Source organism: Phascolarctos cinereus, unplaced genomic scaffold (genome assembly GCF_003287225.1).
Source record: "Phascolarctos cinereus isolate Bilbo 61053 unplaced genomic scaffold, phaCin_HiC Scaffold_2;HRSCAF=192, whole genome shotgun sequence".
In the NCBI taxonomy this organism is placed as follows: Eukaryota; Metazoa; Chordata; class Mammalia; order Diprotodontia; family Phascolarctidae; genus Phascolarctos; species Phascolarctos cinereus.
Genome location: NW_027555625.1, coordinates 315371345 through 315390751, shown reverse-complemented (window position 1 = coordinate 315390751; position 19407 = coordinate 315371345). Strand labels below are relative to the sequence as shown.

Genomic DNA, 19407 nt, shown 5'->3' with positions numbered 1-19407 from the left:
TGACCATCCAGGGTTTAAAAGGATCAGTGATGAAACATACTATCTACCTCCTGACAAAAAAAAATGACAGATTTTAGAGCGCAGAATGAGCCATAAATATTTTTGTATGCAGTCAATGAGGGAATTTGTTTTGCTTAACTATGTCTATTTGTTACAAGGAATTGGTTTTTCTTTTCTCTCTTTTTTTTAGTGAGGTGGGGGTAAAGGTAGGAGGGAGCAAATAGATTTCTGTTAATTAAAAAAAACTTTACCTCTACTAGGTCTGTACCCCAAAGAAATGAAAGAAAGAGGAAAAAGACCTGTATGTATAAAAATACTGATAGCAGCTCTTTTTATGGTGGCAAAGAATTGGAAATTGAGGGGATGCTCATCAATTGGGGAAACGATGTGGGATGATTGGGAACAAGACGTGGCACATGATTGTGATGCAATAGTATTGTGCTATAAGAAATGACAAGGAGGATAATCCATTTCAGAAAAACATGGCAAGACCTACATGAACTGATAGAAAGTAAAGTGAGCAGAACCACAGCAATATTGTAATGATGATCAGCTATGAAAGACTTGGCTGCTCTGATCAATACATTGATCCAAGACAATGCCAAAGGATTCGTAATGAAAAAATGCTATCTACCTCCAGAGAAAGAACAGATGAACTCTTGAGTGCAAACTGAAGTATACTTTTTCACTTTATTTTTCTTGCTTTTTTATAATACGTAAATATGTTTTGTTTGATTTCTCATGCGTAATTGATATATTACTTGCCTTCTCAGTAGTCTGGGGGAAGGGCAGGAGGAAAGAGGAGAACTCAAAATTTTAAGAAAAAAGAACATGAAAAAGCCTTTAAAAAATAGGCGGGAGGCACTGGTGGGGTATGGAGGGGAAGTCGAGCTGCCTACCAGCATGGGATGCTATGTGTACTTTCAGATGAGGAAACTTTTTGCTAGTTTTACTTGTTTTATTTTGTTATAAGAAACTTCTCACACAGTAGGGAACAATTTGTAAATGTTTGTAATGAAAAAACAAAACTCATCATAGAATTTTTTTTAAAAAATAAAAACTCAGTTCCTCTGACTCCAAACCCAGTGTTCTGTCTCCTTTGGTCACCCAGCAAGGCCAGCTTAATTTTAATCACACTCTTCCTATTACCAGCCAATAATAAGAGTTTCATTATAATGTTGACCTTGGGATCTTGACTGCAAGGCAACTGTGTAATAAGGTTCTTATGGTATTTCAACTAAATCCCCTAGGATAAAGTCCAAGGAGAACCCTCAAGGAGCTCATTTTATAACTTTTAAAGAACATTCCTATGAAGTAAGTTTTGCCACTGGAAGTAGACTTTTAACCCAAACACAAGATGGTCCTTTACCTATCAGTGTTTCCCAAAACAAATCATACTGCTAGCCTCATAAAATATCCACCTTCTCTGCCTCCCTCTTACTTAGGGGCAGAGAATGGAGAGTAAAAACAAAGGAGTCAGGGATGGAAGGAATAGGACCCAGGGAAAAGGGAAATTAGTTTGTTTTCTAAATTTACAGGCTTTAAGAAATAAGGGCATTTTACAGGAATAGTCTTGTAGTCCAGTACAAGTTTGCCAATGGCCAGTGCCAGCTCACAAGCCAGGGGACATTTAGGAATTTATAATCTAGGCAAGTAATAGGATCATGAATGTGTAATTATACATTCACAATAGTGGTCAAAGGGCTCTGTGATTTAATCAGGATAAGGGTACTCTCTCCTACCAACACCAACCAATAATAATTAATAAAATAGCTAACATTTATAAACCTTATTACATATAGAATCATCATGTAGAAGAATCTTTATATGTTATCACATTTGATCATCACAAAATTCCCGAAAGGTAGATGCTATTGTCATCCCCATTCTCCACATAAAAAAACTGAGACCAAGAGAAGTTAAGTGACTGACTCTCCTGAAGGCCTAGTACTCTGCTAGGCCAATGACAATCTGCCTATAACTCAGTAGATAAATGTTAGTGAGTTGCCTGGGACACCAAGAATTTAAGTTACTTGCTCAGGATCACAGAACTAGTAAGTGTCAGAGGTAGTGACTGAACTCCATAAAGTACACTCTGCTTTCTCCATACCATTTTTTGGTTGGTTACTGGACCTGTGAATTCACAGATGTGTAGATCAGGTAAACTGTCTGAAGCACTGAAAGGTTAAAGCGATTTGCCCAGGCTTATGTAGCCAATAAGTGTCATAGGCAGTACTTGAACCCAGGACTTTCTGACTTTGAGACCAGTTCTATCCACTATAGCCTTTTTTAAAAAAAATAGTAACACTTTCTATAACTCTCTTTAGGCTTGCAAAGTGCTTTACATGTATTATCTCATTTGATCCTCATAACAACCTGTGAGGTGGGTAATGTTATTATACACATTTTATTTTATTTTATTTTATTTTATTTTATTTTATTTTATTTTATTTTATTTGGCTAGGCAATGGGGTTAAGTGACTTTTTGCCCAGGGTCACACATCTTACTAGTAAGTGTTATGTGTCTGAGGCCTGATTTGAGCTCAGGTCCTCCTGAATCCAGGGCCAGTGCACTATCCACTGCTCCACCCAGCTGCCTGCCCCTACTGTACCCATTTTAGAGATTAGGAGAGATTCAGGACTTGCACCAAGGTCCTCCTAACTTCCAGTCCAGCTCTCCATCCATTGTACCATTTAAAAAAATCAAATCATAAAATCACAACTTAGACATGGAAAAGGCCACAGAGACCACCTAATCTAACTACCTCCTTTTAAAGAAGAAAGTGAAGTCCAGACAGCTGGGAAGTCACCTGCCCAAGGTCACACAGGAAGTCATTGATGGGGGCAAGACAAGACCCTAAGTCTCCTAACTGTCATCTAGTCTTCTTTCTACTGCCCCATGATGTGTCCAACTCATCATGATACAGATTCTCTTCTCTCTAGCTTGCCAAGACTGAAAATACCAAAACACAAATGCACAACCAATTAAGGAGCAATTATTTGCATTAGAAAGGATTTGCCTAGGTTTTGCCTTAAACAGAACTTCATTAATGCACTTCAATGTTGGGAGGCAGCATGATTAGACCTAGACTCATGTCCTAATTCTATTTGTTATGTGATATCTAGTAAACCAACTTCCCAACTTCTCTCATTCCCCTTCATACCTTGCACATTGTCTCTTGAACAAATTAGGGAGAAGCAGGGAAGGGAGCTAATCAAGGTGGGCCGTCATGAAGGAGAGGTACGAATAACCAAGGTCCCCATTACAATTCAATAATTAATAAATACAAAAACATTTATTAAGTACTTAATATATGCTCCCACTCCCCAGAGGGGAAGAACACAAATACAAAAGTGAAGCAACCCTGCTGTTAAGGAATTTATATTCTAATACACAGACTATAGATGAGGGAATGATGGCTCAGACGGGGTATTTTGGCTTGGGAGTCTTAGGGATGGGGAGTAGAATCATAGTGGAGTTGACTGATACTCCCTTTCCAGTAGCAATGGCAATATTGATTCAATTATGGTTCCCCAAAATGGGGATGGGGAAAGGTATTTACGCCTACAAAACAAAGGGTAAGAAGATGGTTGGTGGAATGTGAAATAAAGTGAGCTTAATAAATGATTTTTCATTCATTCAACATTGTAAAGAAAAATAACTGAAAAACTTAAGAAATTTGATCAATGAAATTGTCTCCAAAAGATCAATAATGAAGCATGCCACCTACCTCCTGACTGAGAAGTGATAGTTTCAAGGTGAAAAATGAAAAAAAAAAAAAAGCATTCTTTTCAGACCTAACCAATGTGTGGGTTTGTTTTGGTTCTGCAAATCTGTTACAAAGGTTTCATTTTTTTCTTTTTTTCCAGTGGAGAGGAGAGTTAGCAATAGTATAATCCATAAGAAGAAGAAGAAAAAAAGAGGGTTACTGAACTATTTTTTAAAGCACAGAAGAGAAGAAAGTTCTGAACAAAACAAAGTTGAGCAAAACAGCTTTGAAAGTAACATTAAATTTACTATATACTTAAAAGGAAAAGCAAGCTGTATCTAACAGAGATTTGCAGAGTCATATATAATCCTCATTATCAGCTCTCATTTATATATGGAAATGTTCATTTTATTTGGTGTTCAATTTAGAATAAAAAAATTCTTTTTTCAAAGGAAGACCATGCAAATGAGTCGTAAAGTGGACCCTGAAGGTAGGATTTGTATACACAAAGGGATAGCAACAGGCCATTCCAAGGATACAAAATAGCATGAACAAAGGCACCAAGGTGATAATGGGCAATGTTCTAAATGAGGCACAATGTGGAGACCCACTTGAGGGTAGTGAAGGGCACCCAGTCTGGGAGATAAGAAATAAGACTGGGAAAGTACAGTATGACCTAAAATGCTTTATGGGGATGTATTGTTAATATAGTTACTTTTTTTTTATCTGATGCGTAATAGAGAGCCAATATAAGCCCTGGAACAGGAGAATTTCATAATAAAAGCAGTTTTTGAGGAATATTAACATGGCAGTGTTGTACTAAGTGAATGGGGTGGGGATAAAAGGTGGTTAAGGGAGATGAGTGGCAACAGATAAGCAGGGGGGCAAACTATGTCATCTGTTTGTGCCTGCCCTCTCTTCAACCAGGTGAAAAGCATCCTGAGTGCAGGGATCATATTTTTTTATTTCTTTTGTATCCTCTTCAGTATCTCGTACAATGCTGGGTACACAGTAAGTGCCTGATAAATGCTTGTTGGTCAACTAAAAACAATGTTTCTTACTTTTGAAAAGGCCAAAAAATACCACCAGAAAGAATTCATTCCAAGGACTGGCCTTGGAACAGTACTCACTCGTGTTCTCCCATCCTCTCCAGGAAAGGCAATAAAAGGGAGCTCTGACCTAGAGTTCCTTCTTCCCAGAGCCCTCCACAGAAAGAAGGTAACAGAAGATGAGCTCCCTCAGCATACTCAAAGTATGGGGATTGCCCATGCTAATTCAGATTCTGTCTTGACACATCACAAAAATTTAGACTGGCTCCTATAGACCTCAGTCCCTCCCTAAATATGGGATGATGGCATTGCTTCCCTCCTGGTCCTTAAGGGATATGCCTGGAAATACTTAACAGAAGCCATTGTAAAAAAGGCTTATAAAGTAATTGTGTTCACAACACATTTAAAATAAATCTTCCATCTCTAGAGAATCATTGGTTTTCTTCCCATACTCCTATCTGTTTGCCACTGGCAAATATCTCTCTATCCCTACATGTTTGCCTCTCTTGCCATTGGCTAAAATTCAGGAAAAAAGAACTAGAAAGTTGGATGTTGAACATACTGATCTGTGTCATCTTTGTATTAGCTCTTCAGCTCCTCCAGGACAGAAACTATGACTACAGAGATTCTATTATTTTAAACAGTCAGATTCTATTATTGTGACTATGAATGAATCACAAAACTATGAATATGATTCATTCATTCATGATTCTATGCCCAAATGGGAGTTATCTTCTCCACCCCAAAATTTCCCCTCCTCTCTCATCTTCCTTCAAAGTGAGACTGATGACTTTGAGAAATTCTGCCTCACTTAAATCCAATTCATGAGCAAGTCAAGACATCACCCCATGATGTAATCAGTCCTCTTCCACAGCAAAGGACAAACAACAATTTCTTTAGAGGGCACCACTATCAAGAAGCAGAGCAGTGCACTGAGGAAAACACTGGCCTTGGAGTCAGAAGGCCTGGGTTCAAATCTTGCCTACTAATATCAAAACCTTGAGCAAGTCATTTAACTAGACCTCAGTTTCCTCAACTATAAAAAGAGGAAGCTGAACTTGTTAACCCCAAGTCCCTGCCACTTCTTAAATTTATATGATTCTATGATCCTTAAAGGCATTCAAGTTCATAACCTTGGAATTCTCCCTGAGTCTCACTTCTCCCTCACCCACTTCCTATCTAATCAATTGCCAAATCTTGCAGATTCTGCCTCCAAGGCAACTCAACTCTCAATCCATGTCTTTCATACAAACCCTTCCTTGAAGGCAGGGATTGTCTTATGAGTCACTTAATACGAAAGGGAAGGAGAAAGAATATATAGTCTATTGGGGCCAGGGGTGGGGAACCTGTAGCCTTGAGGGCACATGTGGCCCTCTAGGTTCTCAAGGCTGCAGGTTCCCCACCCCTGCCAGGGGATGCTAGGCACTTTATAAATATTATCCCATTTGATCTTCACAACAACCCTGTGAGTAGGTGCTCACAGGGTTATTATTATCCCCATTTTATAGTTGAGGAAACTAGGGCAAACAGAGAGATTAAATTACTTGCCTTGGGGTCTCAGAAATTAAGTGTCTGAGGACAGATTTGAACTCAGGTCTTCCTGACTTGAGGCCCAGCACTCTATCCACTGTGACCCCTAGCTGCCTGATAATAAGTTAAATAAATAATAATAATAAATATTAATTTTTGATTAATTAATTAATAAGCATTTATTGAACTACCTGGTTCTCTAATGGCCTTAATTGGGCCACAAACATGAATCTTCCTCTCTATCCCTCTCCTCCCCTCAGTAGCCTAAAACCTTCTTTTCTTAAGCTCCCAGAAGATATCTTTACCCTCAGTTTTGCAGAGAAAATCAAGACCATCTGCTGTGAGCTCCCTATATCCACTGCCCCAGATCTCAAAATGCTTCCACATCTTTACCTATCCTCTTCTTCCTTAACTTTTGGCTCTAAGGAAGAACCATGGCTTACAACCTTAAAATCTGACTTCTGAACCCACCCCTCAGCTGAAACAACTCTCCCCAAGATTGCTGATATTATCTTTTCCCAACCTTCCCTCCTTGACCTCTATGCAGTCTCTGACATTCTTCACCACCCCAACCTTCTAGGTGGCTAGTTGGCGCAGTGGACAGTGTGCTGGACCTGGAATCAGGATGATCTGATTTCAAATCTGATCTCAGATACAGGGCAAGTTAATTTCTATCTGCCTTAGTTTCTTCACCTGTAAAATGGGGATTATAATAGTACCTACTCCCCAGGGTTGTTGTGGTGATCAAATGAAATAATATTTGTAAATCACTTTGCAAACTTTAAAGTGCTATATAACTGCTAACTATAGTCATTATGGGCAGCTAGCTGGCACAATGGATAGAGTGCTGGGCCTGAAGTTAAGAAAACTCATCTTCCTGATTTCAAATCCAACTTCAGATGCTTATTAGCTTTGTGACCCTGGGCAAGTCCTTAACCCTATTTGCCTCAGTTTCCTCATCAATAAAAATGAGCTGGAGAAGGAAATGGCAAACTGCTCCAGTATCTTTGATAAGAAAACCCCAAAAGGAGTCAGGAAGAGTCAGACACAACTGAAAGGACTGAACAACACATTATTATTATAATACCATCTTCTTCCTTGGCTTCTCTGAAGTTGATTCTCCATTTCCTATCTTCATGTATTGTGACAAGATATTCCCTATGTCTGGAAAGCATTCTTTTCCTGTTCCCCTCTCTGTCCTTCTCTTCCCTCAAGAATCAGCTCAGGAGCCACCTCCCCTGACCCTCTCAGTAGTAAGTGCTCTCTCCTTCCTTATATTATACTCTTTTATGCCTATTTCTGTACATGTTGGCTCTCCCTACCCATACCCCCAAGCAGGATGCAAGCTCCTTCAGAGAAGGGACTGCTTCGGTTTTGTTCCTACGTCCCAAGCACAGTGACTTGCTAATTGTAGATACTTAATAAAAGCTTGTTGAATTGTACTGAATTGAATTACATGGACTGTCCGGAGCAGCTTGAAGGATTCATCCCAGAACTGAAGGATTCCGTCTTTGGTGACAGTAAGGAAGCGACCAGCTGATCCCTGAAACTGATTGGCCAAGAATTGCAACTTCACAATCTCATGTCCGTGATTCCTGGATGAGGAAATAGATTTCAAAAAAAAGAAAGAAGATAGAATGAAAAAAAAAAAAGAAAGATCTAATCACATCACAAGGTTGCTGAAGAGGAGCAGAGGGAAAAAAAAAACCAAGAAGAAGATTCTTGTGAGAGAGAAAAAAAAAGAAGAAATTCAACTGGTTTTATAAAGGTCCTTCAGAGCCTCCTCTTCCCTCCTTCCCCATCCCCCCCTTAGTTTTATTTAATTAAGGTTTATAGTCTACGGATTATACACACTGGAGAGGGAAAAACAGAACCCATCTATGGTCTTAGCCTGGTAGGAATCTACAGAAAGCTGCAAGTTTGTCATGCAAGTGCTTTGGAATACAATGGGTTGTGGGAACAAAGGAATGAACAATTTTATAAACCCCTTTCCATTGGAAATGAGGCCCTAAACATGGAAAAATACAATGTAATGAAAACAAAATGAGCTCTGCAATAATATTCCAATTACCATGCTTGTTGCAAAGATATTGGGAACAGAAAAAAGAACAGAGGTGAGGGAAGGTATAGGAATCATGGCAATTCCATTACTAGAGAAAGATAAAAGTAGAGGAGGAGGAATTTAGGAATGATTCTGATTCCCCTACAACCTGCTTAGGAAAGCTAACTACAGATTTAGATGAATGAGGAGAAAGTAAATAAAGGAATCCTCAAGCTGGAAGAAACTCAAAGATTGTCTCATCCAACCCCTAGGTTGAGAATGAATTCCCTCTAAAACATCCAAAGACAGTAGTTAGTCATCTATCTTCTGCTTAAAGATCTCTACTGACAAAGCACTCAATATCTTACAAGGAGGTATATTCCATCAGTAGCCATCCTTGACCTAACAAGGCTTTCCTTGGCGTAACCTCACTCCGAAGAATGAACTCATTAGAGAACTTACTAGAGTGAATTGGTACGTTAGGATCACAGACCGGTCCATGTTATTCCCCCAAAAAGACAAAGTCAAATCCATCTCCCACATTAATAGCCCTTCAGGTATTTGGAGGACTTTAATCATACTCACCCCCAACAAAGTCTTCTTCTATTCTCTAGGCCCACCACTTTCAAACTTCTTGGTCTCAGAACTTTTTACACTCTTTTTTAAATTTTATTTATTTATTTATTTATTGTTTTCAACATTCACTTCCACAAGATTTTGAGTTCCAAATTTTCTCCCCATCTCTCTCCTCCCCCCCACCCCAAGACATCGTGCATTCTGAATACTGCCTCCCCCAATCTGCTCTCCCTTCTATCACCAGTCCCACCTTCTCTTATCCCCTTCCTCTTCTATTTTTCTATAGGGCAGGATAGATTTTTATACCCCATTGCCTGTATCTTATTTCCCAGTAAAAACAATTTTTAACATTCATTTTTAAAATTTTGGGTTCCAAATTCTCTCCCTTCCTCCTTTCCCACCCACCCTTATTGATAAGGCAACTCAATATAGGTTATACATGTGTAGTCATGCAAAACACTTTCATAAATAGTCATGTTGTAAAAAAACTAGCTATATAAACTATATAACTATATGAATAACTATAATTTCATCCTATCCTGCCCCCCATTTATTCTATTCTCTCCTTTGATCCCATCCCTCCTCAAAAGTGTTTGCTTCTGCTTACCCCCCTCTCCCAATCTCCCCTCCCTTCTATCATGTCCCCCCATCTACTTCCCCCCTATTTTCCTGTAAGGTAAGATAGATTTCCATATCCAATTAAGTGTGTATCTTATTCCCTCCTTAAGCCAAATCTGATAAGAGTAAGATTCACTCATTCCCCCTCACCTCCCCCCACTTCCCCTCCACTGTAAAAGCTTTTTCTTGTCTGTTTTATGTGAAATAATTCACCCCATTCTACCTCTCCCTTTCTCCTTCTCCCAGTACATTCCTCTCTCATCCCTTAATTTTATATATATATATGTACATATATAAATACATACATATATATGTATATATATAAATACATACATATATATGTATATATATATACATAAATACATATATACATATCTATATATATACATACATACATATATATATATATATATATATATATATATATATATATATATATATATATATATATATATATATATACACACACCCTCCTACTACCCTAATAATGAGAAAGATCTTGATTTACAAATATCATCTTTTCATGTAGGAATGTAAACAGTTCAACTTTAATTAAGTCCCTTATGATTTCTCTTTCCTGTTTACATTTTCATGCTTCTTGTGAGTCTTGTATTTGAAAGTCGAATTTTCTATTTAGATCTCACTTCTCAAGAATGCATTAAATTCCTCTACATCATTGAATATCAACTTTTTTCCCCTCATTGATTACACTTGGTTTTGCCAGGTAGGTGATTCTTGGTTTTAATCCTAGCTCCTTTGACCTCTGGAATATCATATTGTAAGCCCTTTGATCTCTTAATATAGATGCTGCTAAATTGTGTGTTATCCTGATTGTGTTTCCGCAATACTTGAATTGTTTCTTTCTGGCTGCTTGCAATATTTTCTCCTTGACCTGGGAACTTTGAAATTTGGCTATAATATTCCTGAGAGTTTCCCTTTTGGGATCTCTTCCAGGAGGTGATCAGTGGATTCTTTCAATTTCTATTTTACCCTCTATTTTATTTCAAGAACATCAGGGCAGTTTTCCTTAATAATTTCTTAAAAGATGATGTCTAGGCTCTTTTTTTGATTATGACTTTCAGGTAGTCCAATAATTTTTAAGTTATCTCTCCTGGATCTATTTTCCAGGTCAGTTATTTTTCCAATGAGATACTTCACATTGTCTTCTATTTTTTCATTCTTTTGGTTTTGTTTTATAATATCTTGATTTCTCATAGAGTCATTAGCTTCCATTTGCTCCATTTTAATTTTTAAGGAATTATTTTCCTCAGTGAGCTTTTGGACCTCCTTTTCCATTTGGCCAATTCTGCTTTTAAGGCACTCTTCTCCTCATTGGCTTTTTGGACCTCTTTTGCCATTTGGGTTAGTCTATTTTTTAAGGTGTTACTTTCTTCAGTATTTTTTTGGGTCTCCTTTAGCAAGATGTTGACTTGTTTTTCATGATTTTCTTACATCACTCTCATTTCTTTTCCCAATTTTTCCTCTACTTCTCTTACTTGCTTCTCAAAATCCTTTTTGAGCTCTCCCATGGCCTGGGACCAATTTTGATTTTTCTTAGAGGCTTTGGATGCAGGAGCTTTGACTTTGTTGTCTTCGGGTTGTATGTTTTGATCTTCTTTGTCACCAAAGTAAGATTCTATAGTCTGAGTTTTTTGTGCTGATTGCTCTTGTTCCCAGCTAATTACCTGACTTTTAAACTCTTTGTTGAGGTAGGGGTCTGCTTCCAGTGTGGAGGGTGTACTATCCCAAGCTTCAAGGGGTTTTGTGCAGCTGTTCTCAGAGATACTTCTAGGGACCTGTAAATTTTCAGTTCTTCCAAGGTGGTAGGATCAAAGGCGAAGTGTTTACTCCTTTCCTGGCCTATGCTCTGGTCTATGAGTGACCACAAGCACGCTTTTTTGCCTTTGAACTGTAAGGAGGATTTTATCTTCACCACCACACCAGTGTTCCTCCTCACCCCAGGACTACTACCCAGGACTGTGACCCAGATCCAAGCAAGGGCAAACCAAGAGAATCCTGTCTCAGCACCAACAAAGAGATCTCTGCAATCCCCCTCTGGTCAGTTACTTGATTCCTCCATTATCTGTGGGCCAAGAGTTGTGGCATATTTGGGTTGAGAAGTCTGGAAACCACAACAGCTGCTAGTGATTTAGTCCCCTGAGGCCAGCTCCAGGTTCGCTGAGCCCTGGTCTTTGCCTGCACGCCCACACTGAACTGCATTCCTCTCCCAGCATGGCATAATAGACCTTTCCAATCAACCATCCAGGGTGTCTCAGGGTGGAAATTTGTTTCCCTCTGTCTTTTTGTGGGCGTACTGCTCTAGAATTTGTTTAGAGCTGGTTTTTATAGGTATTTGGAGGGGTTTGGGGGAAAGCTCAAGCAAGTCACTGCTTTTACTCCACCTTCTTGGCTCCACCCCACCTCTTTACACTCTTAAAAATTATTGAGGTCCCTTTTATACACTCTTAAAAGAACTTTTGTTTATGTGAATTATAGTTATCTACATTTACAATACGAGAAATTAAAACTGATAAATTTTAAAGTATTCATTTAAATATAATCATGACTAGGTAAAACAATGATAATGTAAAAAACAAAGAAATCAATAAAAACATTTTTTTAATTTTAAGAGGTTACTATCTTTTTCAATACTGCACACTAAGGACCATGAGACTTTTTCATCTAACTTTTAACTGAAAGTTTCCATATATGCTGTTTCCCTGCAAATTCCTTAAGAACAGAGACTCTTATCTTTCAATTTGTATACTCAGTTGCTTACTACAGTGTTTTCCACATAGTAAATGCTTAACAAATGCTATTTTCATTTTTAAAAAAAGGTTTTACCTCTAGGACCTCTGGAAAGAGTCTCAAGGACCCTCAGTGGTCTGTGGACCTCACTTTGAGAACCATTGCTCTAGGCTATGGACTAGACCCATAAGTGAACAGAAAGGGAACTGAGCTAGCTCCAGATTCAAAAGATGGAGTCAGTATGGTTCACTCAATTTCCACAATTAATCACTTGCTCTTCTAATCCCCTCAAATCCCTCCCTATCGAAGTATAAGAACACAGGACTAGGAGTTGGGAGACCCAAGTTCTAGTCATATTACTGCTCTTACCTAGCTGATGACAGAATCAGGCTCTAGAAAGATGGACCACATCTAACAGAATGAGACAACAATGGGAATGTGTCCTGCACTTAGATTCACAAAAATCAACCACACAAAAAACTTTATTACATTGTTTGAACTTAGCCCTGCATGGCTGGGAAGCTGGACCATCCCTAATTGCTGATTAGAGACTCTTAACTAAGGACCTAGTTTATGCTGACCAGAAACCCAGTCAAAATCCAAAGACTGATGCAAGGAGTTTTCTCCCAGTTGTACAACTCAAGCAATCCATATGTCTTATTTGAAAACTGGCCCAATACTGATCCATCAGTTATTGTTTCCATGTTCCTCTGATTGTTCATAGACACTTGGGGGGAATGGGACACCTCTTTTTTTCTGATTTCGGGGAATAGCAGCTGTTCAATCTCCCACTTCCCACTTGGAAAGTCGCTAATTTTTCCTCCAATTAGAAATGAGATTACCTAATGTTGTATCCTGGTTAATTGTTTCCTTGTAACTAATGGGCCTTATTTGATTATTGTTTTTAATGTATAAAAGTCTGTCTTCCCCTGTATCTGGGGTCCAGGCCTAAGTTAAGGAGGTCTGATCCCAGTTTGTGGGCAACTGCTGTGCATTGCTTAATAAGTCAATATGCTCAGAAGATTGAACTTTTATTTCCTTAGTCATATTATCTTTCCCACACCACTGTAGGACTAAGGTAGTAATGGGTTCCAATTGTAAAGCACTTTGCAAACTTTTGAGTACCATATAAAAGCTAGTGATTATTTTTATACTCTCTTCTTCCTCGACTCCCATGTCAGTTTTCTCCCTGAAGCTGACTGTCTATTTCTTGCCTTCGTGTGTTATGATAATACATCCCTGCATCTGGATCTATCCCTGTCCCCTCTTCTCATTCTTCTCTTCCCTCAAGGATCAGCCTAGGAGCCACCTTCCCTGATCCAGCTAGTTGTGAGAGCTCTCTTGCTCCTTATACTTGAATTTCTATTGGGAAAAAAGATTTGCCAGGTCATTGTGTTCTATTTAAATATGCCTCTGCTTCAACCCATAGCTCCCAGTTGCTAAAAATAAGTTGTGATAACTACTGCTCTCAATTATGGACCTTCTTCTGGCCTATCCTATGCCAAAATTGTCACTGTAGAGATGCCTCAGTTTCTTCATCTGTCAAGTGGGGATAATGAAGAAAGAGCTTCGTATACCTTGTAAGGTAGGTAATGAAAATGGCATTATGCTCATTTGGATGAGAATGAAAATAAAATTCAGTGAAGTTACAACTTGGCCAGTGCCTCACACTGAGGAAACAGTGGAGATGGGATATCTGACTGGGTTCATTGTTCTTTCCACTACATAATGATCCCTCAGTACAAAACCTTTTCTGAAGTAGGCTATTTTTCTAAACCTATAGAGGAGGACTTAAGATTTCTTACAGTGGAACAATCCTCATAGGAGGCTGGAGACGCAGTCGATACTGGCCTTTCCTCATCTCTTCCTTCCCTTTGAAATCTCGCATCAGGTAATCTAGATACTTGCGCTGAATCAAGGGAAAAGCATAAGGAAAGAAAATATTGGCATCTTAGAACTCTTTTTTTTTTTTTGCTTTTTGGTGAGGCAATTGGGGTTAAGTGACTTGCCCAGGGTCACACAGCTAGTAAGTGTCACATGTTTGAGACCAGATTTGAACTCAGGTCCTCCTGACTCCAAGGCCGGAGCTGTATCCATTGTGCAACCTAGCTGCCCCACTTTACTTTTTCTTTAAAAACTTAGTATCCCTCTCTCACCATGCTGGAGGTGCAAGGGCTACTCATGGCCCTGATTCCACTTTTTTTGATCCGCATGGAAGTTTTGACCTGTGCCTGAGCTGGTTAGCTCCTCCTAATGCAACACGGGAGCCCCCTATTCATGAGAGCTCACTATACTGGTGCCAGAGTGTATGCAAGATACCCAACCAGCTTAGCCCACTGCAGCTCAGAACTCCAAAACCCAAGAGAACTGTCAGGTTCAACAGCCCCTGTACCATATGCCACCACCCGGGGAACAGTAAACTCAATAATATTGTCTTCATTCATGCATTTATATTAGCTTCTGGTAATATCAGGCAAGCTTAAAGGAGTAATCACTACTCACTTCTCACAAAACTCTAGAATTCACGGATCTCTAGACCAAGTCTTCAAGAAGAATAAAGCAAAAGACAAAACACTGTGGTTTAGTGTTGCTCTATAACCCGAGCATTTTAAAAGTTAATGTCCATGGGGGCGTTCGCAGCAGCAATGAAATCATAGGATCGCAGAGCGGGAAAGGGCCTCCCTCAGAGGCCACCTAGTCCAAACTATATCTGAAGTAGGAATCCTGTTTTTATCTCCAACAAGGAGATGATTAACCTGATAAAACACTTCCAGGCATCACCATATCCTGAGCAGCCAATCTTCTTTTTTAATAGCTCTGCTTGTTAGAAATATCCTTATATTTAATTGGTGTTTACCACCCTATAATTTCTCTTGATTCATGACTTGTCTTAATGATAATCTGATCCTACAAAAGGTAGAAGGTATGCACTGATACAAAATGAAATAAGCAGAACCAGGAAAACAACACACACAATGATAATAATAATGTAAGAAGGAAGAGCAACAACAAAACAATCAAAACTGAGTGCTATAAAATTACAATGACTAAAGCTGGCCACGGAGAATAGCTACGAAAAGGCATCTCACACCTCCTCATCTTTGCAGAGGTGGAGGAGTGAGGTTGTGGTAAACTGCATAGCATGTCAGACTTTTTCAGTGTACTAGGTGCTTCTACTGAGCTGTACTTTTTTTTATTCTCTGTTATAGGGGAGGATTCCTTGGGAAGGAGGAGACAAATACATTGGAAAATGAAGGAGATGCGGAAACAAGTCACTAAAAAATATTTTTAAAAATAAAAGGAACAATACTTTCTCTGGGAGCCAAGATGGTAGAGTAAGGAGTAAGCAATAAATTGCCATAACTCCCATATTCACCTCCAAAAACCATAAAATAGTGCCGAAAACAAATCCTGGAACAGCAGAACCAGCAAAAAGATGAAGTGAAACAATCTTTGAGCCCAAGAAACTTGGAAGATCAGTAGGAAAGGTCTATCTCACTTGGGTGAAACGGGAGCGCGGTATAGGACAGGAAGCATCCCAGAAAGCCAGCAGCAAGCCCCACCTCAGCAAACCAGCAGTAGTTCTTGAGCTCCAGTGTGGTGGAGCAGGCAAACGGGAACAGGCCAGCATAGCCAGGAGAATGGCAGACTCCAGCAACGAGAACCACCACGTGCTTCAATATAGCCCAGGGCAAACAGGCAGACATCAACCTTACTAGGTCTGGCAACCACCGGTGGCCAGACCACTATGTGCTTCAGTGTATTCCTGAGGAAATACAGAAACATCCCACCTGCCTCAACATACCACAGACACCAGCACTAGGACCCCAGCTCAGCACCAGGTAAGCTGCCAGACCCCTACACACCAGCTACCCCCCCCACATGACCCCCTCAGCTTAGCACCAAACACAGGATCCCCTGTGAGCCTCAGGGCAGCATCAGTGAAGCACCAGATAAACAACCAGGACCTGTGGTCCCTGGCGCAAGAAGCCTGAGACAGTGCCCCTTCCACTGTGGGAGCAGAACTCAAATTTTAAAAAAGGAAAAATGCCCCAAAAAATGAGCAAAAAATAACAACAACAAAAAAAAGGAAAAAAAGAAAAACAATCTGACCATAGAAAGTTATTATGATGACAGAGAAGATCAAGAAATAGACTCAGAAGAGGACAACATTGTCAAAACACCTGTGGGCAAAACTCCAAAGAAAAATGGGAAGTGGTCTCAAGCCCAGAGAGAACTCATGGAAGAGCTCAAAAAGGAGCTTAAAAATCATATAAGAGAGCTAGAAGAAAAAATGGAGAAATAAATGAGAATGATGCAAGAGAATTATAAAAAAAAAGAATAAACAGTTTGGAAAAAGAAAACTACTACTTAAAAAGTAGAATTGGCCAAATGGAAAAGGTGATACAAAAATCCACTGAAGAAAACAATTCCTTAAAAAGTATGATTGGCCAAATAGAAAAGAAAATACAAAAGCTAATTTAAGAAAACAGCTCCTTAAATTGGGCAAGTGGAAACTAGTGACTCTATGAGACATCAAAGAATCAAGCTAACACTGTGTGTCCCTGGGTAAGTCACTTAACCCTGATAGCCCCACCAAAAAAAAAAAAAGCCAAGAATCAATCAAATTCATGAGAATGAAAAAAATAGAAGAAAAGGGAAAAACAACTGATGGGGAAAATCCAGGATTCAGGAGATACAGGAGAGATAACGTCAGAGTCATTGGACTACATAAAAGCCATATTCAAAAGGAGGACCTGGACATCATCTTTCAAGAAATTATCAAGGAAAACTGCCCTGATAACCTTGAACCAGAGGGCAAAATAGGCACTGAAAGAATCCACCAATTACCTCAGGAAAGAGATCCCAAAATAAAAACTCCAAGGAACATTATAGCCAAATTTCAGAACTATCAGGTCAAGGAAAAAATACTGCAAGTGGCCAGAAAGAAACAATTCAAATATTAGGGAGCCATAATCAGGATTACACAGGACTTCGCAGCTGCAATATTAAAAGACTGGAGGTCACAGAACGAGATATTCTGAAAGGTGAAGGAGTTAGGACTACAACCAAGAATTATTTACCCAGCAAAATTAAGCATAATACTTCAAGGGAAAAAACAATGAATTCAATTCAATTCAATGAAATAGGAGGATTTCAAGCTTTCATAAGGAGAAGACTAGACTTAAACCAAAAAAATTGATCTCCAATATCAAGGCCCAAGAGAAACACAAACAGGTAAAAAGGGAAAAGGAAACGTAAGAGATTCAATAGAGCTAAAACTGTTTACATCCCTACATGTAATTCTTAAAAACTGTATCATTAATAGTACAGCTAGAAGGAATACACATAGACAGAGGGTACTGGTATAAGGTGAATTTGGGGGAATGACACAAAAAAAAAATTAAGGGATGAGAAAGAGGAGTATACTAGGTGCAGAAGGAAAGGAGAGGTAGAATGGGGTAAATTATTTCATATGAAGAGATGCAAAAGACCTATTACAGTGGAGGGGAAGATGAGAAGGCAAGCAATGGGTATCACTTGAAACTTACTCTCATGGGCATTGGCTCAAACGGGGAATAATATATACAAGAAGTTCAATATAGAAAGCTATCTTACCCGACAGGGAGGTAAAATGGTCACAAATTAAGTAAAGGCAGGTGTGGGAGGGACTGACAGAAGGGAGGGCAGATCAGGGGAGGTAGTAGACAGAAGCAAAGGGAGGGAAACTGTGAAAGGAGAGGGAGTACAAAGAGGAAGAAAAAATAGGGTGGAGACACAGTAATCATAACTATGAATGTGAATGGGATGAACTCCCCCATAAAATAGCAGATAGCAGAGTGGATCAAAAGCCAGAATCCTACAATATGTTGTTTACAATAAACATACCTGAAGCAGAGAGACACACACAGAGTAAAGGAAAGGGGCTGGAGCAGAATCTACTATGCTTGGGACACAGATGCACTGTTGGAGTTGTGAACTGATCCAACCATTCTGGAGAGCAATTTGGAATTATGCCCAAAGGGCAATCAAACTGTGCACATACTTTGATCCAGCAATACCACTACTAGGTCTGTATCCCAAAGCGATCATAAAAAAAGGGAAAGGGACCTACATGTACAAAAATACAGCAGCCCTTTTTGTGGTGGTAAAATATTAGAAATTGAGGGGATGCCCATCAGTTGGAGAATGGCTGAGCAAGCTGTGGTATATGAATGCAGTGGAATATTATTGTGCAACAAGAAACAATGAACAGGCAAATTTCAGAAAAACCTGGAAAGACTTGTACAAACTGACACAAAGTGAAATGAGCAGAACATTGTACATAGTATCAGCAACATTGTGCAATGATCAATTAGGAATGATTCCACTTTTCTCAGTAAAACAATGATCCAAGACAAGTATAAAGGACTCACAAAGGAAAATGCTATACACATCTAGATAAAGAACTGATGGACTCTGAATGCAGATAGAAACATTTTTTCACTTTATTCTTTTTCAAATTTTTTTTCTTTTGATCTGTTTCTTCTTTTGCAACTGTGACTAACATGAAAATACATTTTACATGATAGGACATGTATTAACTATATCAAATTGCCTTACCATTTTCAGAAGGAAGGGATGGAGGGAGAAAAAATTGGAACTTAAAATCTTGTAAAAATAAATGCTAAAAATTATCTAGACATGTAACTGGGAAAAAATAAAATACTATTAAAAATGAAATGTATGACAAAAAATAAAAAGAATAGCACGAGGTGAAGAAAGAAGAACTAGGAAAATAATATAAGCAATAACTATAATAGTGTCAACCAAAAGAACAATAAAATGAAACTGAATGCTTTAAAGGAAAAAAGAAGGTAACAACAAGGGAATCTGCTATTCTTGACCTGATTCTTATCAACAAGGAATAACTACTTACTAAAGTAGAAAGAAGAAGAAACTTGGAAGCAAATAACCACTCTATCACAAAACAGCATAGAAAAGAGTAAAGCTAAGCATAGTCTGACAAGCATGACTAAAATTAGATAAAGCAGTGAACTCCATGTGAAATCAAGGTCCTACTGTTCTGGAGTTATGAGTTGCTTTGCTGACAGGTGATCCCTATATATGTGTCTCACTACCACTGTTCCTTAAG

General features: G+C 38.9%; 1 protein-coding gene across 2 annotated transcripts in view; it reads right to left on the bottom strand.

Moving 5' to 3' along the window:
* Positions 1-19407, bottom strand: part of EFCAB8 (EF-hand calcium binding domain 8) — a 136188-nt gene that overhangs the window by 80243 nt on the left and 36538 nt on the right. For both annotated transcript variants that reach the window (XM_020990739.2, XM_020990740.2), the window contains exons 6-7: positions 14078-14181; positions 7746-7884 (exon numbers count right to left, since the gene is read on the bottom strand). In XM_020990739.2, the coding sequence (XP_020846398.1) occupies positions 7746-7884; positions 14078-14181 (243 nt within the window). The remainder of the gene's footprint in view (positions 1-7745; positions 7885-14077; positions 14182-19407) is intronic.